Here is a 24,928-nt window from a genome sequence, read left to right on the forward strand (position 1 = left end):
ATTGTAAAACAATGTAATATAATGAAACTTTAGTACCCTGTGTTATGAGCAATTTGTAACGTGACTCCCCGACTATTCCGCCACGGGTTGTTTTATACGCGGTCGGGGTGTTACAGTTAGGGTGTGACAAGTGTTCGTGAACACATTCATTTCCTTAATCAACGAATGCGAACATAAAATCTCGTTCGGTAAGTGTTCATGAACACATCATAAACACATTTATTTCCTTAACAAACGAACACAGACACAACCTTGTTCGTGTTCGTTTACAACCCTACGTAGACACCATTAACCCCTTCGTCAACACAACAGCAAGGGCTAACAAATGTATTGTGGGGCCCATTTCACTTTAAGAGGAATAAACTAAAAATAAATAAGGAGAGGGGTTTAAAAATTTCCTTCCAAAAAGTAAAGAAACTAAAAGAGAAGGGTAGAAACGTCATTTCCACTTCTCACAATGGATCATCACGAAGTCAGCACTGGTCCTCGATAAACTATAACCTTTTGTCCTTTCTCCCATCCACGTCCTTCACTACTACACACAACCCCGTTCGACCGTGACACAACAACCTCCACATCACCCTAAACGACAGAAAAAGAAAATAGAAAAACTGCTTGCTCAATATGGTGTGGTGTGTCCGGAGGAGCCAAAAGGAACGGACAATTTCCATTTTTATCCTTCTTTTTTAGAAAGAGAGAGAGAGAAAGTGGATGCGAACGAACAGAGATTAAAACCTAATCAAGCGATTCCGGTATTGATTCTGACGATGATAACGATTATTACTATTATGCATCTGAAAACGCTACATTCTTCATAATTCATCATCATCTGACGGGTTGCCATCTCGAAGAATAATAGGCGCCAAACGGCGATCCTGAATTTCTAGATCGATAATTTGTTCCTTCACCGGTTAATTAACGAAAGCGATTAAGAAGAAGAAGAAGCAATGGCCGGTGCTGATGCAGATGTTACGGCGGCTCCGGCAGGGCCGCCTCCGCCGCTCGATTGGAAATTCTCGCAGGTGTTCGGTGAACGGACCGCCGGTGAAGAAGTTCAGGAAGGTAAGCTAGGTGTTCTGCTTAATTTCATGATAATTTGTGATTCGTGTGTTGATTTAGGGTTTGGATTAAGTGCTGCTGTTTGATCTAATTTTTGGATCGGTACATTGTTGGTAGTTGGTTAAATTATTGACCTAAATCAATTATATAACGACAAATTTGTAATTGAACGTTGATCAAGTTACTGTTTACAAAGCTTTGCAGTTTTGTTGATTTTAATTAGTTTCTAGAAATGCATGTTTTGTTCTGATGTGATTTGATTATCTGGTAGATTTAAGCTTTTCTTATGGTTAAAAGCATTTATTGAGAATCTAACTTATTGAATGCATAGACATGTCTGATATTAATGGTTGTAGACTTGTAGCATCTTGATGCTCTGTACAAGTCTGAATTTTTTATGTTGATAGGTGAAGATGTTTTGTTTATGATGGACAATAGGTGCATCATGCATGCCACTTTATAATATGAGATACTTTTTGAATAAGTAATAACCTCGAGACTTGGGGCAAGCTTCAGGGAGTTGTCAAGACGTGTTAGATATAACTTATAAGTCACCTTCTTATGTTATTATCATGGTGAGAAGATATCTACATAAACAAAAATAGTATGCATTCATTTAAATCTTTATGGCATATCAAAGGATGCTGGTGAATTCCGATTCCGAATATGCTATAAATCAATATAGAGAAAAGATGTAAAGTTACTGTTACGTGTTGATTCGATTGTGGGCGTTATCCGTTTTGGAAATAATATTTATGATCCCTTGTTGGTCATTTATAAACTACAAAGTTGTTCTAGTTTTTGGTTATCTGTCATGTTTTTCTCGTTTACAACATGGTAGATTATATCGAACCTTGCAAGTGTTAACATGTTTCTATTATTGGCGAAAAACATGAATCTTGTTGACTGAAACTCAAACCTCAAATTTTATTGACACCTGCTAATTATATGTATAGTCTTTAGTTATGCAAATTTTCTGCACTTGTTTTCAATTGTCTAAGCTGTTTGCAAATTGTGTGACAGTTGATATAATTTCGGCTATTGAATTTGATAAAAGCGGTGACCATCTTGCTACTGGTGATCGTGGGGGAAGAGTGGTATTATTCGAGAGGACTGATACAAAGGAGGTTGGTTGATTGTAATATGATTTCCCATTTCTTGTTCTATATTGTTTTGAGTAAACCTCAATTTTCGTCCCTGTGGTTTGCTGATTTTAACACTGTAAGTCCAATAGTTTAAAAATTGCATTTATCGTCCATTAGTTTTCCATTAGTTTGCTGATTTTAACAGTTTGAGTCCACACCACTAACACTGTTAGTGTAGTTCTGTTAAGTCATGATAAAAAAGACTATAATGCCCTTAGTATTTATAAGATAAGACTTTAATGTATATATGAACCATTTAATTAAAAAAAGTAAAAACATATTTATAAAATAAGACTATAATGTATATATGAACCATTTAATTAAGAAAATGAAACACAATATTTATTAATATGAATATCAAAGTATCATCTTTTCTTCCCCATTTACATCAATGCAAAACTAAATGCATGATTTTTTTAAGAACCAAAGCTTTTTATAGTGGTTTCATATCAATTCCTTTTGATTTCTTCAAATCCATCATTTATCTAGTGAAAACAAAAAGGATTAAAGTAAAATCCAAGAACCAAATTGAAGCTTTAGAGCATGGAACTAGAAACTCAGTTATACCAAAACCCAGATCTCCGGCCGGCGACTACCTACCATCTTCGGCCGGTAAAAACGTAGCGCAACCATCGCAAGACAACCTTTCTTCTTCTATGACATTGCACCCCACACCAAAACGATTCCGGCAATTTCAAGTAAGTTCAGATCTGGTGGATCTTTGCGATCTGAAATCGATTCATAAATAAAATTTCCGAACCAGATTCACACCAATCAACCTTGAAATCGATTAGAGTTGCTTCTTCAGCGCTGGAGTTTATAATCAGTATTAGGTTTGTTCATCCATATAGGGTTTTTAATCCATTCAATTAGTTGTTATATTCATCAAAATTGCGTTTATGAATGAGTGGGTACTGTCATAGAAGAAGAAAAGATTGGAACTTGAAAGATCCAAATCTTTCAAACCGATTCAATTAATGGTGAAGTGGACTGAAGGAGGTTGTGACAGTGGTGTTTTTTTTTTTTGGTGGGTGAAGAGAGATAAGGGGCAAAAGAGGAGTGAAGCGATGATGGTGAGCGTGGTATGGTCATGGTGGCGGCCATGGTGTTGGTGGGGTGGGTGGTGGCAGTGGCGACAGGTGGTGGATGGGTGGGTGGTGGTGGTGGCAGGTGATGGGTATTATAGTCTTTAAATACAGTTGTTTTTTATATTATAGTCTTTTTATCATGACTTAACAGAACGACACTAACAATGTTAGTGGTGTGGACTGAAACTGTTAAATCAGCAAACTAATGGATGGATCAATGCAATTTTTAAACTATTGGACTGAGAGTGTTAAAATCAGCAAACCACAGGGACGGAAATTGAGGTTTACTTTATTGTTTTTTATGTTGTAATTTTCTGTCATTTTTGTATTGGTTTAACTTCGTCCTGTTACTTGCAATTTTAAATTCTAATTATTCATGTAGCATGGTCATGGTGGAAGTAGAAAAGATTTAGAGAAAACCGATTACCAGAGTAATAGGCATCCAGAATTCCGTTACAAAACTGAGTTCCAGAGCCATGAACCTGAGGTATTTTTTCTGTTCTTTGAGCCAGTTGTGTAGTGTGTATAGGTTGCAAAACATGACCCATTCTTATGATCAGTTTCGGTTATGTTTTATCTTTAACTGTTTGGACGGGTAAAGTAAAAAAAGTTAGCTAGATAACTGGTTGTAAGTCTCCCAGAGTGTGTAAAATTTTCCAAATCATTTTTGTAATAAAGATCATTATAGATTACTTTAACTGTTGTAATCATATATGTTGAAATTATTTAACTGTTGTAATCATATTTGACACACTAATTATTTAGTCACTTCTAAAAGTTCAAATTTCATATATATCCTTTTCTATCTTATATTATCATATTTACCATTTCAAAACACTAAAGATGTTAATGTTAATCATCTTTAGCTTATGATGTTTTCTTAATTTTTTCGGTGAAACATGCTGCTATAAGAAATTGACTTATATTATTTTCAGGATGGGTAAATATGATATTTTAGTGTTTTGGAAGGGTTGTATGATATTATTTAATTATTATAAAATTTTGGTCAAATATAATATTTTGAACTTTTAGAGGAATATATACATATAAAATTGTTCTTGACTATTTTAAGAATTTTGGACAATAAGTGTTATTGTTCATGTTGCTTATTATGCATCTCAACATTTGCTTCCAGTTTGATTATTTGAAGAGTTTGGAGATTGAGGAGAAAATTAACAAAATTAGATGGTGCCAAACAGCCAATGGTGCCCTTTTTCTTCTGTCTACCAATGACAAAACAATCAAATTCTGGAAGGTACCCGACTGCCCACTTTAATCTTTTAATTTTTATTAACTTCTCACTACAGGTTCATAAACTAACAAAATTTGTTGACTTTGTCAGGTCCAAGAAAAAAAGGTTAAGAAAGTTGCTGAAATGAACATGGATTCTTTAAAGGCTGTTGGAAATGGAAGTATTGCCAATTCTAGTGTTTCTTTGATTAATAAATCGTCACATGCCACAAATGGGGAGTGCCCAGATAAACCTTACACTAGTTTGAACAAGGACTTTCCTTCTTCAGGGGCAATTCAGTCATTGCACTTACCGGTGGTAGTTGTACTCAACTTATGCTTTATATGATTTTACAATACTTTTCAATTGGTAATAGTGATATAGTGTTTGGATGTGTGTTTTGAAAGTTAGTTTTGGTTTTGAATTTGATAATTCAGTTAATAAAACAAGACGTAGTAAATAGTGTAAAAACCTGTTCTATTTTTTGATTTTTTTCTTTTCTTTGGTTTGAGGTTGTTATTATAAGATGAGTGCTTGACAGACTTCATTTTTTTTGGTGGCCTAGGAATATTACAACTGACATGTGTGTCTATTTGAAGTGCTATCTGTTCCTATTATATGTTTTCATCTATTGTGGTAGCTTAGTAGGAATATGTTTAGTACTATTTATGTAGTTATATGTCTTTTTTCGTTTTTATTTTGACTCTTTTGCCTAGATATGATTTTATGTGATCATATGTCTTTTCTGTTTTTCTTTGACTCTTTTGCCTGGATATGATTGTGGAGCTGAGGGTCTCACTGGAAGCAGTCTTAAGGCTGGCCTACATCCCACCCTCCCCAGACCCTACCGATAGCCAGGCTATGAGTGGGATTATACTGGGTACGATTGATTGATTGATTGATACCTACTATGAAGGAGTTACGTCTGTTGTCTTTTAAGATGAGATTAATTGAGTAACAGACTTCCAATTTAGTAACATTTTTTTTACCATAATTTTGTTGTAGCTGCTAGCTAGTATGGAACTGATAATCAGAAGCACAGATTTGCTAATCCAAACATTAATAATTGGGTATTGTAATTACAAGTCACGATAATCAGATAACGAAGCAAATCCAGTCACCCCTTTAATCAATCTAAACTGTTGTCTTTTTGCAACTTTTTATTTGCTCGTGACTTTTGATTTTAATTATTTTCCATTTATCATAACATGCGCATAATGCTGTAGGTAACTTGTAATGAAACAAGCCTTGTTGCAAGATGTAGAAGAGTGTATGCTCATGCTCATGATTATCATATCAATTCTATATCAAATAACAGGTTTGGATATTCAATTCTTTCTTGTGTTATATTACTAGTTTGGACACTTATCAATTTTGGAAAAAAAGTGAAATGAATAGTAGATTATGGTCTTATATTTGAACTTTGAAAGTGTCCTATGAACAGAAGTGTTGTATAAAATAATAAATACATATAGCCTAATAGATAAGTTGTCTTGACTTATAAATTGGATTGTGGGTTTGAGACTTACTATGTTTGTTTTTATTCCCAACTTTTTTTGTAATTACAAAATTAAAATGGTCTTGTAATACTTTTTTTAGTAAAAAATATTAAAATGTAAGATTAAGTAGTATAATTAAAATCAGCTACCTTTTTATTTATCTACAAACACATGACTATTGTGTATTCTCTCTTACTCCCTAAATCATTAAAACTGAAAGAACCAGACTTTGAGACTTTAATTTTTTGACATTTAATAATGATAGGTGTCATGTATATTATTTTTCATGACTCACCACCTACGTTGATATAACAAAAGTGGGCTCATTAGAATTTTTTTCTGAACATTTACTAATTTAAAAAAAAAGGCTACATATATGGTTATATGGATTTCATCAATCTGAACTTCGTTATCAACATTCTACGGAAATCTTGTATCCATTAGATATGCAGCGATAGTTATGTATCAACTGTCCTTTTTACTGCATTAGTGATGGTGAAACATTCATATCGGCCGATGATCTTCGGATAAACCTTTGGAATTTGGAAATTAGCAATCAAAGTTTCAACATTGTGGATGTCAAGCCTACAAATATGGAGGACCTCACTGGTGCATATTTTATCACTCATCTGATTATATATCAGTTAACCCTTTATCTATTTTAAAGGGTGTTAATAGAGCCACACCTCAAATTCTTATCTTCACACCCGCTATACGGGTCGTATAGGGTTATATGGCCCATATAGAATAATCTGACATGAAAAATATTGGGTCGTATAATGTTATACGCCTCATATAGATGGAGAAAATATTAGGTCGTATAACATTTTACACGGGTTGTATACCATTATACGGATCGTATAACATTATATGAGGTTTGGGTCGTATAACATTATATGGGTTGCATAACATTCTATACGAGTCATATAATGTTATACGGCTCGTATACACGGACACAAAAAAAAACATTCTCTGACATTTTTTTGCAACATTCTCCTATACGACCCGTATAACTCTATACGGGCTGTATAGATGTAGGGGTGTAAAAATAAGGTTTTAAGGGTGTGGGAATAATGGGAGCCATTTTAAAACACACATATTTATACTTTGGCCTATTTGCAGAAGTGATTACATCAGCAGAATTTCATCCTACTCACTGCAACACACTAGCATACAGTAGTTCAAAAGGATCCATTCGCCTAATTGATCTGCGTCAATCTGCATTATGTGATAGAAATTCTAAATTGTAAGTATCTTTGGGGCTTTCTCTATTTTGTTATATACAATTCTTGTTTGGAAATCAGAGTGAAATGGAAATGAAGTCTATCCTTTTTCCTGATAGCATCGGTGAAAAATCAAAACTAATCTACAAATTGTCACTGAATTTAGCAGCCAACCTCATTAGAACTACTTTTACCTGTAAATTTCTGATGTGGAACTGGTTAATGCCATGACAACCACCTCATTAGACACTCACACTACATACGCAAAATTGCTTGTTTAAAAATAAAGTTATTATTACAAGTTTGACTGTTTAAAAAAAGTATCTAGTTATAGTTATCAAATCAGATACCATGTGGCATTACTGGCATATACATATACTCTAAAATGACGCAGAAGATGCCATGTCAGCTGCCATTAAAAAAGGGAGTTAATATTCACACACCCTCCTCTCTATCTCTCTCTATACATACGTAGATATATATAGAGAGAGAGAGAGTCAAAAAGGGTGTGAGAATAAGATGTAGGGGTGTGGGAATAGTGAAAGCCTTAAAAAATCACCAAATAAGTGACCAGTCTAATAGATAGTGTATATATAGAAACGATTGTATAGTATCATAGGCATTTAATATTGATTGAGAGAATATCTCTCAGCCTCTTGTATATATTGCAAAGCTGAATCAATAAACAGATCACGAAGAATTCTACTAACTTACGTCTCTCACACTGTCAGAGGTTAAACATGTCATTCTTTGGTACAGTTGGTAATATCATGTAAATTGGTTGTGGAAATCGGTAATGAATTGCAAGTTGGTTTCTATTTTGCGCCGGAGAAATTGTGAAGTTTGTTTCTACTCGTGCAATTTGTCTGTTGTCGTTTTGTTGTTTTATTTTCTTATAGTGAAATCTGCTTTGTAGGTTTGAAGAACATGAATCGCCTGGTTCGAGATCATTCTTCACTGAGATAATTGCATCTATTTCTGATATTAAGTTTGGAAGGGATGGGAGATATTTACTAAGCCGTGACTACATGACTCTTAAGGTTTGTAAGTCTGTTACATTCTGTTTTGCAGGTGGCAATTTTGACCCACTTGCTTATGAAACGGGCCCATCGGAATGTGTTCTGTTTCAAACAGGCCAGATGGTTAATATTAAAAAGAATTAGCTAATAAGGTAACATGTCAAATGGCTTGAAAGTTGCCCAAATCTACTAAATTGCTTTATTCAAAATAGATTATTCTTGTAACAATACATGTGTTTTGTGTAAGCATATCGAATTCAAATCCTTTTTAATTCTTTTTGGAAAAAAAGAGAAGCCTGTAAAGAAGTTACCGCCACCGGTTACCCAAACCGTCTTAACTAGCTTTTTCTTTTAGCCACCTCTAGTCTTTACCATGGAATATTATCATCTTATTGTTGAAGCGCATAACTATCTGACATTGTTTGCAGTTAAGCTATATCTTTCCAACTTAAAAGGATACTTTCAACCTTGGATTGTTATTTACTAAAGTTGTAATATCTTGTGCAGTTATGGGACATTAACATGGACTCTGGTCCAGTTTCAACATTTCAGGTTCATGAACATTTAAGACCAAAGGTATACCTCCAAAATTCACCAATTTTATGCAGTTTTTGTTTATTTATATATTCATTTTATTGCACTGAGTATTGCAACTATTAATCTCCAGCTATGTGACTTGTATGAAAATGATTCAATCTTTGATAAATTTGAGTGCTGTCTAAGTGGTGATGGTCAACGGGTAGCAACGGGCTCTTACAGGTTGGGTAACTTGTGTTGAATTCATCTGTGGTTTTTTTCCCTTTTGCTCTCCCACACACACTCATTAAATTAAATATGATTTCAGCAATCTTTTTCGTGTATTTGGCTCTGTTCCCACAAGTACTGAAGCAACTACCCTGGAGGCTAGCAAAAACCCAATGAGGTACTTAGCACACCACCTTCTGTCGAAACTCTTTTTGTTAAACGTGTCCTGCCTGAATTTACATCGGATAATTTATAGTAGGCGAAATGGGGAGGGTAAAACTTTTGAACACGTCAAAATAGGTCAGGCTGACTAATAATAGTTATAGAGGTGCCAAGACAGGTAGGTTGGATAATGGGTAAAAACTTAGCCAGACTGAAATTGGTCGTGTTTTATAAGGGTTGAAATGGGCTGGTTTAATCTGGCTTGACAGTTGGCTCGCAAATACTTTTTTGCCCCCTTTTCTCTATAAATGGTTAATTAGCTAATTATAATTACAAAGTCGATATTATCATCAAAATAATCTAAATCTTGAATATAACAATTTAGGAGGTTTAATTAATCATAAGTAGAAACTTTCGGTGACTTTATCGACTTGATGAGCCCCTCTCTTCCTCTCTTTTTAAACTAATCTTGTAGTGTATTTGACCCATTAAAAATAAAATACAACCCAAATGGACCCTCTTTTGTAGGCGACAAGTGCAGACTCCTTCAAGGCCTGCACGATATCTTAGCAGCAGCATATCCCGTGTGGTTAGACGAGGTATAACTGACTCTCTTTAACTTTTTACTTCTCAACGAGTAATCATTTGCAGTATTAAATCAAAGGTTTAAGTATATTTATAGGGGGAGAAAGCACAGGAAATGACACAAATGGGAACTCATTTGATTTCACAACAAAGCTACTCCACTTAGCATGGCATCCTACTGAAAACTCCATTGCCTGTGCTGCTGCAAACAGTTTGTACATGTACTATGCATAAAATAAATTACAACTCATGTAACCACAAGACATGTCGGGTTTTTTCAACAAATTTTGTTGGTTTTTAAGAAACAATCACCAAAAGTTGCCCCACCAAACATGGTGTCGGTATCGGGAAGGTTCTAGAAGATGTTAGAATCCACAGAAAGGTGTAGAGAAAGTTTTAGAAGATGTAAATTCATGGTGACAAATTCTTTGGTTTTCATCCACAAATGTTTGGGCTTTTATTACAAACTCCCATTTTTCTGCTTTAGCTTCCAGTATTATTATTTATTTTAAAAGTTAGCTTTATTGCAAAATTTGTGTTGTTTAGGTTGAACTGTAGCAAAAAAAAAAAAAAAAAAAAAAAAAAAAGATAGATGCCAAAATACATATTTGGTTTTAGGGTTTAAAGTAAGATGTAGTGTTAATTGGAAAGGAGCTATTCATATTTTTTTTAACAGTAAACACACACCTACAATCCCACAGACACCAGTGGGGTTAAATGAGGAACCTGCTTATATGGAGAGGGATGGGATGGGAGGGGTTGAGGGTAGAGGTGTACAAAAAAATCGGTTTTAGAACCGAAATCGGGAAAAAAACCGAAACCGGTTTTTTTATAGCCGAACCGGTTTTAAAACCGAACCGTCGGTTGTAGATCGGTTAGGATTCTTGAACTGAAAAACCGATTAATAACCGAAACCGGTTTTAAAAAACTGGTTTTTTTTTGGAAAAAAACGGTTAAAAACCGATCCCAATCGGTTACACCGGTTATTGTTTTGGACTTGAAAAACCGGTTAGTAACCGAAACCGGTTATAGAAAAAACCGGTTTTCTTTTTGGATGAAAAAACCGGTTCGGTTAATAACCGAAACCGGTTTTTGAAAAAAACCGACTTGTACACCTCTAGTTGAGGGTCATTGTTGGAATTTTATCGGAATACATTGGTGTGGAGAGGGATGGGAGGGGATGAGGGTCATAGTTTTTGGATAAGGGTAGAATAGACTTTTAAAAAAATTTAGGGTAAATTACACTTTTCGTCCTTTGTGTTTATAGCGGATCGCAACAGATGCCCTTTAACTTAAATAACTACAGTAATAGTCATTTTTTTTGTTAAAGGCATTACACCCTAGGTCATTTGGCCTTAACCTGGTTAAAAATTTCAGTTAAGTATTACATGTGCCCTACACATGAGGGTAGGTTAGTGATTTTACTCCCTTATTTAAAATATTTAATAAATAAAACAAATAGACCATTTTCTAAAATAATAATAATATAAGTTAAGTTATTCTACAAAAACTCCTAATTGTAAGAAGTGTAAGAAGGCTTTGTAGAGTGACTAGTATCAATAACCTAAAACCACCACGCAAAACCTAAACACCCACCCCACCCCACCACCACCCAAAAACCTAAACCCCCCACTCCTAATTGGGTGGTGATGCGTGTTTAGGTTTTTTTTTTTTTTTTTTTTTTTTTTTTTTGTAGTAGTAGGTTTATTTTTAGGAGCCTTTGTACACTTCTTATTTTTAGGAGCCTTTGTATTTGATCCTAATCCATAATAATATATATAAAAAAAAAGATAAACAACTTTTCTCTCTCCCTCTTAAATCTCTTCAACTCCCTCCCTCTTTATACATTTTCTCCATCATCAACCACTACCCTAACCTCTAATAACTAGCAACTATGAACACCACCATCGCTGGAACACCTTCTCTGTTCTCACTCACAAAACCATAACCATTAGAATTGTTGTTTGAGGACTGTGTGAGGTTGTGCGTACAACACATGGAGGCGATGTTGAGTTTGATTCCCTTGTTACGTGATGAGGAATCATCGGAATTGTTAAGAGCCTTGAAAAGGTATGGTCCCAATTCTTTGCCTACATGGCAAGGACCACACCACTTTTTCATCCAACATGGCGCCTACATCAGCAAGTGAATCTAGAAGCTTCTAGAAGACGTCAAGGTGGCAGCAAAGATGCTCCTTCCGACAGAAAGGACAACACGTGTCACCAGTCACCAAGCGCTATGTAGACCTACAGCAAATCCAGGAGCAGACCGACAGCAGCAGTATGATTTCTCCAGCAAGGACGAATATCGGCGCGCCACGTGGACCACTATCCTGAAGGCAGCAGAGGAGACCAAAAGGATATTCCCCTTGGTCGGACAGCTGGCGCTCGATAACAGATGGCAAGGCTGCTCCTTCCTCCTTCACCCTCCGGCTATAAATAGGACCCTTCATCATTCAGGTTATTCCATTCTATTCTCCACACTCTCACACTCAACACACACTGTTTTCTTCCTCGGAGCAGTACTTATTCTCACGCCGGAGCCCGGTTAAGAGGGAAACCCCCATATTCCCCTCTTAACGAGCTAACGGTGTTGCTGTTTTGCAGGATCTAAGCCATTCGACGAGTAGAGAAGGAGATCGAACCCACAGAAGAGACAATCCAGCTAGTTAACCTTGGTGTTAACCAGTGTTTCATCATTGGCGCCCACCGTGTTTTTTGCAAACCACCCTCGTATCCTTTTTCTTTAAAAAAAAAAAAAAAAAAAAAAAAAACCTCTCTGAAATGGCTGAACCAAAATGCCTGAACCAAACCCTTCTCCTTAAATGGACGGAGAAGTCTCTTCCTTTGGACTCATTTCGGACACCGCGCACGTCCAAAGAGTCCAGGGGAATGAGACCATCCAAGAAGGGCGAATGAACAACGAGTTCCCTGACATCTTTGGAAGCGCATCCAAAGTTGTTAGCCAAATCACAAACAGAGCCACTTTCCAACCCCCACCCAGAATCATTAACCAAACCACAAATGGGGCCGCCTTCCAACCTCCACCCAGGGCAGCTAATCAAACACCTCCGGAAGTTCCCACACCAAACCATAGGGCTGGCCCATCAACCCCATCGGTTCAAACACAGTTGAACTTCTCAGCACTTTTAGGGCTAACCGAAGGAAAAACTCTGGCTTCCTGGTATGCCGAACAAACAGCTTCGTTAAACCTTGTCTATGCGCAACTCAGCGCACAGCAAGCCTTGCTCCAAGCACAAGCTAACCAATCTGCCTTTATTACTCCACCGCAAAGGTCTCTGAGCACTCACACGCCTCAGCAGGCCAATGCGTGGAACTTAAATCCTGAAAAAGCACCTGTGCCAAACATCAGAAGGCAAAATGTGCACGACACGCGCGATACTTATGGCGAAACAGAAAACAATTATGTGCAGTACTCCCATCAACAAAGAAAGCCAGTACAAAGTCGTTTAGGCCCGCGCAATATAAATGACGAATGGGATAGCTATAATGAAGAAGATGACCCAACGTACAAGAAAGAAAGCACGGTATTCAGCAGATTACCACCAGATGACGAGGCGTACAAGCTCCACAAGCGTGTGGGGTACAATCCAAAGGCAGAGCATGATTACTCGTTGAGCTATCGCCCAGACGGCATGGCTGAAAACTCCAAGTTCATTAGAGAAATTGCAACAGCCAATATCGATAAGACAAAACTGCCGCACAACGTGGGAAAATACAATGGCTTGACAGATCCTGATGACCACCTCCAAGTCTTCAATGGCGCAAGGGTAACAGGTGGCTGGAACTTACCAACTTGGTGTCATCTTTTCGCACAAACCTTTGTCGGCGCGACGCGCGTCTGGTTTGACAGCCTGCCGTCAGGAAGAACTAAGTCATGGATTGTTAGTGCATGCGCCTGTCGACTTCGTCTTGTATCGAGTCTTGCATTGTTCGTGGCACGAAGATCGAGATAGGATGACAAAAAGTTAATTCCGCACGAAGTAGCTAATTCCGCTTGAAGAGATGATCATGTAATTCCGTGCGAAATTACATCATAATTCCGTTTGAATGTAATATCGCTTGAACTGATTCCGTGTGAAGTGTGTTTCGTGCGGAATTAGGTCAGTCTATAAATAGGTGTAATACCGTGTCAGTTGGTACGAAATTAGATTGAGTGTTTCCGACGGCGAAGCTCTGTCGAAGTGTCTACAGATTTGTAATTGTTATCAGATCAATAGAAAGACAGTTAAAAGTGATATTGAAGCTGAATCACACACAATATGTCTGTTTCCGCCTTTCATATTGTGTAGAACACCTCTGATCGACTCGTTCGAGTCCGAAAACGATCCTACATGTGGTATCAGAGCTCAGGAGGAGGAGTTCTGTCGATTTCAGCTTGATTTTCTTTCTTCTACACCTTCTTTTCTTAATCTAACAAGTTTCCCCGGTTAAAATGATCTGAATTTCACATATTACAAGCAAAACAGTGTTTTAATGAATCCTTGAAAGAATTGGACCATAATTCAATCTAAAACTGAAAAATTTTGTAATTCCGCTTGAAAGTTTGTTCGAAAATGATGACATCATTTAATTCCGTTTGAAATTGGTCACTAATTTCGCACGGAATTACCATTTACTACTAATTTCGCTTGAAAAATCTTCTAATTCCACACGGAATTAGAATCTCGTTTGAGTTATTTCGTTTCAAATCTAATTCCGTGTGAAACTGAGTGATTCCGCACAGAATTACTTAATTTCGCTTGGAAGATAATTCCGTTTGAAGGGAATTCCGTGTGAATTGTATAATCTCGTTTGAAAAGGACTGGTTTGTGAATTTTGAAAAACCAAATCATGGACAAAGAATTCTACAACGCCTTTGCTACCCTGATCACAGTTACTCAGCAGACAATGTTGGAAAATGAAACGGGAACTATGCAAAAACCGCCTGACGTGTGCGCGACTACACATATTTTTACAATGAAATTACACACGATTTGGTTTTAAATTTATAAAAGTGATTATTACTTTTAGAGTAAATTACAAGTTTTGTCCTTTATGTATGTCCCAAATTGCAGGCGCTGTCCTTTAAACCAAAACTTGACGGGCGGTGTCCTTTGTGTTTTCAAAATCTTGCACGTTTTGTCCTTTAGGCCAAACTTAGTTAGATTTTTTAGTTAAATCTGGTATCAAGGGGCTATTTTGTAAAAAAAAATTATTCAGGGACTAAATTGTACAAAACTTATTATTATTATTATTATTATTATTATTATTATTATTATTATTATTATTATTATTATTATTATTATTATTATTATTATTATTATTATTATTATTATTATTATTATTATTATTATTATTATTATTATTAATATTATTGAGTAAATGACTAACCACCATCACCACCACCCTTCATCACCATCACCACCACCCTCCACCGCCACCGCCACCGCCACCGCCACCGCCACCGCCACCGCCACCGCCACCACATTACATTCATGCATCGAGCTATGTTCAAGAAAACCTTACAAGCCAGCAATTTCTGGTCAGACATAGCAAACATGTATCTGCCTATCTGGAACATAAAAAGTTTTAATTTTGATTAGGGAAAACACTCGCAGCCAAAGAAAGTAAATAAAAACAATTAAGACGATAATTAACTTACTTGCTTTGACTTGCTCTCCTCCAAAACAGAAACGAAACAATCCACTGACCAAAAGTTATCAAGTTAGAACATATACTAATGGATTAATATAGATTAATCACCAACATATAATTTGATATTTTACCTTGAACAGCAAGACAAACGAAAAGTTACCAAACATATCCGGCATCGATTCTCCGACCACCCACCTGCCACCCACTGACCAAAAATCAAAAATCCCCAAAATCAAACAAATCAAAAACGCCCAAAAATCCCCAAAAACAAACCTGCAACCGACCTTAATCCCCAAAAACAAACCTGCAACCGACCTTTACATCGATTCTCCGGCATCGATTCTCCGACCACCCACCTGCAACCGACCTTAACACCACAGCCACCCACCACCCACCTACAACTAAACCCACCACAACCACCCGCCATAACTACCACCACAAAGCACCTCCACCACTGTTGTTAGAGAGAGAGAAGAGAGTGAGAGGAGAGAGAAGTTTGATTTCTGAATGAGAAAAAGCCGTTTTCGCGATAGGATCCGAAGATTAGCATGTGTTTCGATCAAAGTAACTTCGATATCTGCGATTGCTGCCTTGCTTTTTGAAGTAAACTTGTTGGGAATTTGAGGGCAAGTGTATTGTGGGTATGAAAAAAACTGTGAAAATGGAGGGGCAGCTGTTGATGATGATGATAACTTTGTTAAATTTCTATCATGTCCCCCATCTTCTTCTTCTTGTTGTTTTGTACCCTGAATAAATTTTTTTTTTACAAAATAGCCCTTGATACCATATTTAACTAAAAAATCTAACTAAGTTTGACCTAAAGGACAAAACGTGCAAGATTTTGAAAACACAAAGGACACCCCTTGTTAAGTTTTGGTTTAAAGGACAGCGCCTGCAATTTGGGACATACATAAAGGACAAAACTTGTAATTTACTCTTACTTTTACATCAAAACACACACGAAAGAGGCAAGTGTACCCCGTCATATATGTAGTAAAGTATCGGTAAAAACCAAGTATCGATCCAAGGAAATGGGCGGAGAAATAGTAGTAGACCTTTGTCACTAAACCACCGGTAAAAACATAAGTTGTTTGATTTTTAATAAACTAAAGTAAGCATAAACAAATACTTATAAAACATAGTAGAAAATAGATAAAAGCCTTGCTTAATACACAACCAAAGTATGTCAACTAAGTCGGTTTTGGCACTAGAAACACTCGGTCAATTTTCCATTTTAAGACAATTAGTATCCCTTTCGGGAATCCTAACATGACAATCCTTCGGAAAGCTAAAACGATAAACACACTTTAACCACCTAAAATTGTTCTTTAACGTGCAATTGATAAATGTCTATGAAAATCTCTTAAAAATAAGTTAGTCATCCGTTAGGAGGTTTCTAACCGCACTTAATCAAGGAAAGCGACACCGATAAACACAATGCAACCACCGAGACAAGCATAAACTAGATTAAATAACAACCGAGTTCATTTTACAAATCTTGCACATAAATTCACCAAGATAGCAATTTTGGCCTAAACTACTAACTAAGCTAACAAATCATGGCAAGAATTTATAATGACACCATTTAACCCGTTAAGGTCCTTACGTGACGGAAAGCTTTCTTGATTAACAATAATTACATTTTATTAAACCACTAACCATTTCTAGTATCATGGTGCACACATTTTAACCAAGCTAAACTAGTTAACCAAGTTTAAAGTTTACTAATACAAGATTAATTAAGCTTCATTTTTCAATTATCTTAACTAACCAAATACCAATCATCCAACACAATTACTTATAATCAAGAAATCAATATCAATAACAAGGTTGCAAGTTAATCATTAAAGATAATCATAGAAAATACTTCCAAGTATCATTACAAACAAAGATTAACAAACTAATGGCTATAATCAAACAAGGGATTGTTGTGTTTTTGCCCAAAGGCTATAATAATACATAAACATTAATCTAAATGCTTGAAAGATTAACAAAATCATGGAAAGATTAGAAAACCAAACCATAAACAAGCATAAGATTAAGAATCTGGAAGATAACGAAGCTAATCGGCACAATGTGGCTTGAATCCGGGTGAAAGCAGAAGCCTCCGGAGCCTGAAAATCGCCAGAATCGCTCCCAAAATGTCCAGAGTTACGAGCAGTATGTTTCTGCAAGTTTTTATATAATTTCGATCTCGCACGGTCGTGCATCCTGTCGCACGACCGTTCACTTTATGAATTATTGGAGGTATGGTCCACCATACTGCATGACATTAGCAGAGTTGACTGGTCTTCGATCCCGAACGACCGTTCCTTTGGTCGCACGATCGTTCACTTTCGGGATCATGTTGCACGGACAACTGCACTGGTGGTGCAGTTCCGGGGTTTGGCTGGACATCGGATCCGCACGGGGTGCAATCAGATGCACGCCCGTGTATTACCGGAATATGCTTGCACGCCGGGTCGCACCCTCGTTCACTGCAGGACTGGATTGCATTTGTCGGAGATGCACGGTCGTTCACATGGTCGCATGACCGTTCCACTTGCCCAGGTCAGAATTCCAACAGAATGTTCGTAGCTTTGCCGTTTCGTCCGGAAAGTCCTCGTTTTCACTATCATCTTGTCTGGTATGCTGTTTTAGGCCTGTAAAAAAAGTATACATGATTAAGTATCCGAATGACGGTTTTACGACCGAAAACGCATAAAATGGGGATAAAATGGGTGGACTAAAATATGTGTAAATTAGCGAATATCACCGCCTAAGCTCATGAACATTGAGGAGTATAAAGGTTGGGAGGAACGGTTTGAAAACTGGGTACAAGCAAACTATTTGGATGCTTGGGAATGCATTGAAACGAAATACGTTAGACCAACAAATGATGACGAAGAGGTGATTGGTATCAAAGATCTTAGTGCCGAGGAGAAAAAGAAATACAAAAACGAAAAGATGATGATCTGTTTACTGCAACAGGCAGTCAAAGAGGATATCTTGGTCTTACTGCAACACACTGGGAGTGCATATTCGATTTGGAAAGCATTACGATCTAAGTTTGTTGGAAGCCAAGAGATGATCAAAAACAAGAAATCACTTCTGAAAAAAGAGCTTGATTTATTCCGTGGGTTGAAAAATGAAAGCACCAAGCAGATAATTGAAAGATACTGCAATCTGTTGGTAAACATGAAGAGGGTTAGCATCAACAAAGATAATGAAGAGTTGATTGGAAAACTGGCTGATGCATTGCCACATGAGACTTGGGGCACATACTTGATGATGTTAAGAAACAAGAAAGGATTCAACAATCTAACACTGAGCAAGTTTATTGAGAAGCTTGAAGCACAAGAAATGGAACAAATAAAGATTTCAAGAATGAAAGTGTTTGATGGTGAACAAGATATTATATTGTATTACAAAGCAGGATTGAATGAAAAGACAAACATGTCACCAAAGGTTGAGACAACATATAATGTAAAAAGCTCATCGGGAGGTTCATCTAAAGGATCAAGGAGCAAAACGAGTTTTTCATCATATGCATCATTTGATCCGAATTTGGCAACAACAAAGAATGGCAGTAAGTTACAGTGCAACATTGTTTTGAATCTTGAGGATGATCAAGATTATACAGAAGAAGTTGCAAAAAGCCACATGTCTTTGTTGGGGACTGTTTTAGAGTCATATGGGAGTTTTGTAGCTGGAAGGATTGGGAATCCAATGCTTACAAAAGAGGATTACGATCAAATAGATGCTGAAGAGATGGAATTAATGGACATAAAATGGTGTTTGGCTAGTGTGTTGAGGAGAGCTGAGAAATTCAAGCAAATCACAGGAGGAGATGATCTCCGTGAGGCAAATGTTTCTACTTTAGGTTTTGATAAATCTAAAGTTACTTGTTTTCGTTGCAGGGAAAAAGGACACTTCAAGAGGGAGTGCACCAATCGCGAAGTAAGTGGAGCTCAAAATCCGTTCAACAACAATGATTACTATCGGAAGGCAATCTACCATCAAGTTGCTCAACAATCAAATCAACAACAGCCACAAATGGCACATGGAAGGAATGTGATTGAAGAGTCGTCAAAGAGAGCTTGTATGGTGAATCAAGATGAAAAGAAGTCATCAACATGATTCAACTGGGACAAATATGTATCAGCTGATGGTAAAGCATGTGTGATAGACCAAGACGATGAAAAGTTACCTGAAGGGTTTAGCTGGGAAAATTTCAGTTGGGATGATTTTGATCCTAACAAAACTCCAGTTCACAAAGCCTTTGTTGCTCAAATTGAAGAAGATAGTGATGATGACACTGAGTATTATGCAAAAAGAATGAGAGATCATTTAAAAATGATGGCAGAAAGCGACAGTGAAGATGATAACACTAAAAAGAAAAAGAAAAAGGTCAAAACACCAGTGAGCAGCGATGATGAGGATGTTCCAGTGGTCAAAAGAAAAGTTAAAGAAGTTCCAAACTTCAAAATTAATGAAGATGTTGATGCCAGAAAGATTCATGTGAATTGTGAAACCTGTGAGATCATGAAGAAGAAAAACAGTGAGTTGATTAACAACATGAACAGGTTGAAGGAATCTTATGATGTGTTGAACAAAGCAATGAATATGTACAATGAAACAAGCAATGAACAAGCAACAGCAATGAAGACACTTCAGGGAGCTTTCATGACGAAGCAGAAAGTTGTGAACAATTATATAGAGAAGCGTGCTGTTCTTGAATAGAAACTGGAATTACAAAGAATTGAAACTGAAAGAGTTAATCGTTTGTTAAAAAGTTACTCATGTACTTCTTATGTCATTGACAGGATTTATCCAACTATTGAGGGCATGAAGGCATTTGAGGATGATGAAATGACTGAAGAACAGAAAGTTTCTGAAGAAAAGACTCCTGAAAAGAAGAAAGAAAAGAAGAAGGATACTAAAGTAAAGACATCTGGTAAGAAACAAGGTGTTAGTTACAACAAGTGTCCACCCCCGCTGGAAAATGGATATTTGCCAAGAAATCAAAATTCTGAAAGAGTCAAAAAGGCAACCAACTTACAGTGGGAGTCGGAATCTTCAGTCGATTTGCCAGAAAATATTGATGTCACGTTCACATCGTCTGACATTGATCAACAATCTCAATTAATGAAGAAAGTGGTGGATCATGTGTTAGATAACGATGAAATAGAGGAGTCAAAGTCGGAGTCTATGTCGGAGTTAAAGTCTGAGTCCAGCACTCCGAGTCAAACTGACAAACAGGGCAAAAGAGTCTACAATAAAGAATTCCTATTATCAAAATCTAATTTGAATGATGAAACATTTAAAGTGGCATATACTTTGAATGATTCTGACAAATTATATTCTGATGAGGAATTTCCAATAAGAGGTGTCAAATCTGAAATGATCAAAAAGGTTTTCAAACTAACAGAAATTAATATTTCTGAAATAAAAGATATAAATCTTACTGATAAACCTAAAAAATACACCTCAAGAGCTCAACAAAGAGAAAACAAGAAAAAGGGTTACAGTTCTGGTTCTGGTTATCGAAAGAAACCAATCCATAACGGTAATTTCAAAAAGAAAGGGTTAGGTTTTATTCCACCAGAAAATCATAAAAATGAAAAATATTTAAGAGATTTTAAATCAAAAATGTTTTTTGTTGAAGGTACATCTTCTGAAGAAGGGAAAGAAAAGTTGTTTAAAAAGCAGTCAAACAAAGATTTTCTTGCGAAGAAGCAAGAAGAGATGCAGGCTGTTGATCAGAAGAAGGAAACTAGAACCTGTTTTAAATGTGGAAAAAGTGGTCATATTGCCATAAACTGTTCACAGGCAAATCAAGTCAATCAGGGAGTTTCTAAGCTGAAAGAGAAAGTGATTGAGTTTGAACCACCAATTGAGAGAACTAAACTTTTCAAGAATTCTAAATTTGAAATTGGTGAATGTTCAAACAGGTTTTACAAGAAAAGAGCTAAATCTAACAACCAGAAATGGATTGTTAAGAAATCTGGTGATAGTTCTAGCAATGATTCTGATTCATTAAAATCAGAGGAGCTATCTTCTGGCGATGAATCTGATTCCAAAAAGTCAGATGAGCCACAGGTTGAGGAGAAAGGTGAAAAATCAGTTCCGACTGTGGATGATGTGAATTTTCCACCACTTCGGGCTGAAAATTTTAAGAAGAAAATTGGTAAAGTTGAAATTTCAAACCAATTTTATTCTGATAAAAAGGAATTTGATGTTGAAAAGACCTTTAACCCCAAAGTGAAACACATCTTTGGAAAAATGATTGACAGAAAAGTCAAAGGGGTTAAAGAGTTCTATGAGAAGAAGATGGGAGGTAAGAAACCGAGCGTTGGTAACTCGGTATCACCCAAGGCTGGTCAGGCTTGGGTGGATATATTCTTTGAATGAAAAACCTGACTTGCTGGAGCTCCCAAGTTGGTAATCGTGGAGCATGAATCGGCATCTTTATTAAAATGTTTTTAAAATGGTTAAATGTGACTTGCCGGAGCTTCCAGGTTGGTAAGAGTGGAGCAGGAATCGGCATCATTCTTTGTATCAGGTTTGATTGTGTTTACTTACGAGTGGTACAAAGGTTTGTTCTTACAAAGTGGTTAATCAAGGTCATTAATTTGAACTTGATGTAATACTCATACAAGTGGTTGAATACAAGGTGATGAATTGATCCCTGAACTTACAAGTGGTTTTAACAAAACTAATTTTCCGGAAAAACCATTTTGATTAAAACAAACTTAAGTGTTTTGAAATCATAATGGGAAAATAGTTTGTTGTAAGGGGGAGTTCTGATTGTTTATGCCAAGTGGATGGTGAATTGAAGCAATTCACAACAGTTACCATTTTACTTGTATAGTTTGTTTTCAAGTTTCTTTAAAAGTTTTTGAATTTTAGGGGGAGTAAGAAAATTTCAGAAAATCCAAAAACATTAGAAAATTTGAAAAATCCAAAAACATTGATAAAATCAAAAATGAGTTTTTGTTGTGAAAAGAGGAAATGATAGTACATTAGTAGACTGTCACAACATGCTAAAGAATTGGAAAATCAAAAATGTGATAAACAATCTCACTGCGGATGTGCCAGTAGGTTTTTATACATTCAGTAGACTGTTTTTGAGATATAAACCTAAATTTCAAATTTGCTTATCTCGTGGGTAATATTTCTTGGATATATGGGTAACCCCCAAAATCTTGTTTGAAAGGTCCCTCTTTCTGAGATACTAGGTCTTTATACTCAGTGATATCTGGGGTACTATTACGGGACTTCTGATTTTGCGGAAGCAATGGCCTAGTCCCCGTATAATACTTTGCATTTGCTTGAAATATAGCGCCGCTCTCAGCACAAAAAATGAGAAAACATTGAAAAATACTAATCATGTGCTGTTGAAGAAAAGATTCTCTAAAGGGAACACACCAAAAGTCGAGCCGTCGTATCTCTGCTGAACGGAAGTTCAGACTTGAGCTCTCACGATTTCGCATTTAACCCTTTAACATATATCATCTAGGTATACTCACCTGTAAGACTGTATATTGGGATCTGGATACGAGAGTATATTCAAGTAGTGGGTCACGCGAATAGGTTTAAGTCATTAAAACACTAATCTCGTATCTCGAAACAGTTGAACTTTGTATGAAAATTTAAGTGGACCAGTATACTGACAATCTAGGTGAATTGTTTAGAACTTAAAATGTTTAAAGCTTAACGGTGTTGGTGATTTGTCTCAAAAACTGATATTATCCTCTTACACAAACTCTCAAAAATATGGTATGTAAATATTTCTGCATTTTCTTTAAAATAAAAAATCCAAAAAGATTTTAAGTGTGTTTTAGCATAAATTTTTTGAAAAATCCAAAAAGATTTTCGACAACTGGTGTTGAAGAGCTGATTTTCAAAATTCCAAGTGCTAAACATGATGATTCTTTATTTTTTTTGGGTAAAGGGTTACCCCGGTGAATCTATTAAAACAATCCCAAAAAAGTACAAGTAGTGATGGTGAGTTCCACACTAATTCATATATAGGACATGCCCCGTATATGTAAACAAAACAAAACCAAAATATCTAAGACAACCCATAACCTAGCCTACATTACGGCATGAAAACAAAGTAGGCAAAACCAAAACACGAAACCAAAAATAACGACTCAACCTCCATCATCAAAGATGAAATTGCCACAAACCGGCAAACCCTTGACTCGAATCACAATATGTCTAGCCATTGGATCCCTTTGTGGATGAGTTGCTTGCCTGAGCTCTAGAAGATGAAGGATGTGTTCCCGAAGTCATAAATTCATTAGTTTCATTGTAGACTTCCTCAACCTCCTCCTCATCTGAATCTTGCTTGTCATTAACCTGCTTGGCCTTCTTCTCTATACGACCCACAGTACTACCTCCCTGACCACCATCATCATCCTTAAGGACATCAAAGGGGTTTGACGTTGATACCTGATTGTTCATCGGCTTCCTCGAGGACGAAATTGGTTTAGGGTTTACAACTGGTCTGTACACTACCTTAGGCTTTTGATTTTTCATATAAAGACCTTGGTTAGTAGCTTTCTTCTTCTTTGCACCCACAACTTGAAAATCATCAATTTTCTTTCCAGAATCCCTACTCGAAACAACCTGAGGGCTCTTTGGGCACGATTTATCTTCATGACCAAATACGCAACAAGATGAGCACCTTAAAGGCTCCCAATCATATTAGATTTTAACCTCCACCATTGAATGATCATTACCCTCTAAAGATGGGATTGCAATAGTAACACTCCTCTTTAACTCAGCCCCGGCTTGAATTTCAATGAGAGCTCTAGCATAACTGCTTCTTCCCCAAGACTCAGCACACATTGTAGCAGTGTACGAATCTAGCATCTTAGGCACCCCTATCTTAGAAGTGAGCAAACTAAGACCGTCCTCAGTATACGCTGCTAACGGCACTTCATGCATCTTAACCCAGACTGGGATAGCCTTTATATCTTCTTTTTTCAACTTGACAGAGGCCGACCACTCCTTCAAAATTATCGGAACATTTCTAATCATCCAAGGTCCATCCTCCACCAATTTATCCATCCCTTCCTTTGTTTTGAATTTAAAGAAAAAGAACCCGTTCGCATTCATCATTAGTCTAGAGAGACCATATTTAACCCAGTTGTTCTTTGCAAAATAATCCACCACAGGAAAAGCCAGCCGTTTACCCAGAAAATATCCATACAACGTGTTAGCATACCTGTCAGTTACTTGTTTAACCGAAGACAATGGAATGACGACATCAGCTCCATCAACCGACTCGCTAGATTCCATCATCCGAAAATTAACCTTATTTGATGAAATCATTCTTTGATTGTTTTTGTTTCTGTGGTCATCAGAAGGATTTAAAATATGAAATCATTCTTTGATTGATTTTGTTTCTGCAAGTGGTAGACAGAAAGCATAAATTTGTCAAATGTTAAATTTGTGAAATTTATTGTGAGGTAGAGATTGTGCAGGTTTGGGTAAAGAGCTGGATTAATCGACCCTGAAGAGCTT

General features: G+C 36.6%; 2 protein-coding genes and 1 long non-coding RNA gene across 4 annotated transcripts; 1 reads left to right on the plus strand and 2 right to left on the minus strand.

The window, feature by feature from the left end:
* The first annotated feature begins 545 nt into the window (after positions 1-545).
* Positions 546-10,273, plus strand: LOC110940432 (serine/threonine protein phosphatase 2A 55 kDa regulatory subunit B beta isoform). Of its 2 annotated transcripts, none has more exons than XM_022181967.2 (14): positions 546-1,062; positions 2,083-2,186; positions 3,675-3,779; positions 4,428-4,547; positions 4,635-4,844; positions 5,750-5,841; positions 6,513-6,631; positions 7,145-7,268; positions 8,162-8,285; positions 8,772-8,840; positions 8,932-9,023; positions 9,109-9,186; positions 9,699-9,769; positions 9,853-10,273. In XM_022181967.2, the coding sequence occupies exons 1-14, from the start codon at positions 948-950 to the stop codon at positions 9,987-9,989; spliced, it is 1,560 nt and encodes a 519-aa protein (XP_022037659.1). In that variant the 5' UTR covers positions 546-947; the 3' UTR covers positions 9,990-10,273. The 2 variants fall into 2 exon arrangements, with proteins under 2 accessions (XP_022037659.1, XP_022037660.1); XM_022181968.2 differs by having other exon boundaries at positions 631-1,062; positions 4,635-4,841; positions 9,853-10,241.
* Positions 10,274-15,226: 4,953 nt separating this feature from the next.
* LOC110943036 lies at positions 15,227-15,835 on the minus strand. Its single transcript, XR_004893230.1, has 4 exons — positions 15,697-15,835; positions 15,544-15,607; positions 15,420-15,463; positions 15,227-15,329 (listed from the first exon to the last, which is right to left on the minus strand). It is a non-coding gene; the product is annotated as an uncharacterized LOC110943036 (long non-coding RNA).
* A 7,782-nt stretch (positions 15,836-23,617) lies between these two features.
* On the minus strand, positions 23,618-24,703 carry LOC110943037. The gene is made up of 2 exons (XM_022184795.1): positions 24,142-24,703; positions 23,618-24,054 (listed from the first exon to the last, which is right to left on the minus strand). Exons 1-2 carry the CDS (start codon positions 24,701-24,703, stop codon positions 23,618-23,620), a joined length of 999 nt encoding a protein of 332 aa, XP_022040487.1.
* Between the last annotated feature and the right edge of the window lie 225 nt (positions 24,704-24,928).

This window comes from Helianthus annuus, chromosome 5 (assembly GCF_002127325.2).
Source record: "Helianthus annuus cultivar XRQ/B chromosome 5, HanXRQr2.0-SUNRISE, whole genome shotgun sequence".
NCBI lineage: Eukaryota > Viridiplantae > Streptophyta > Magnoliopsida > Asterales > Asteraceae > Helianthus > Helianthus annuus.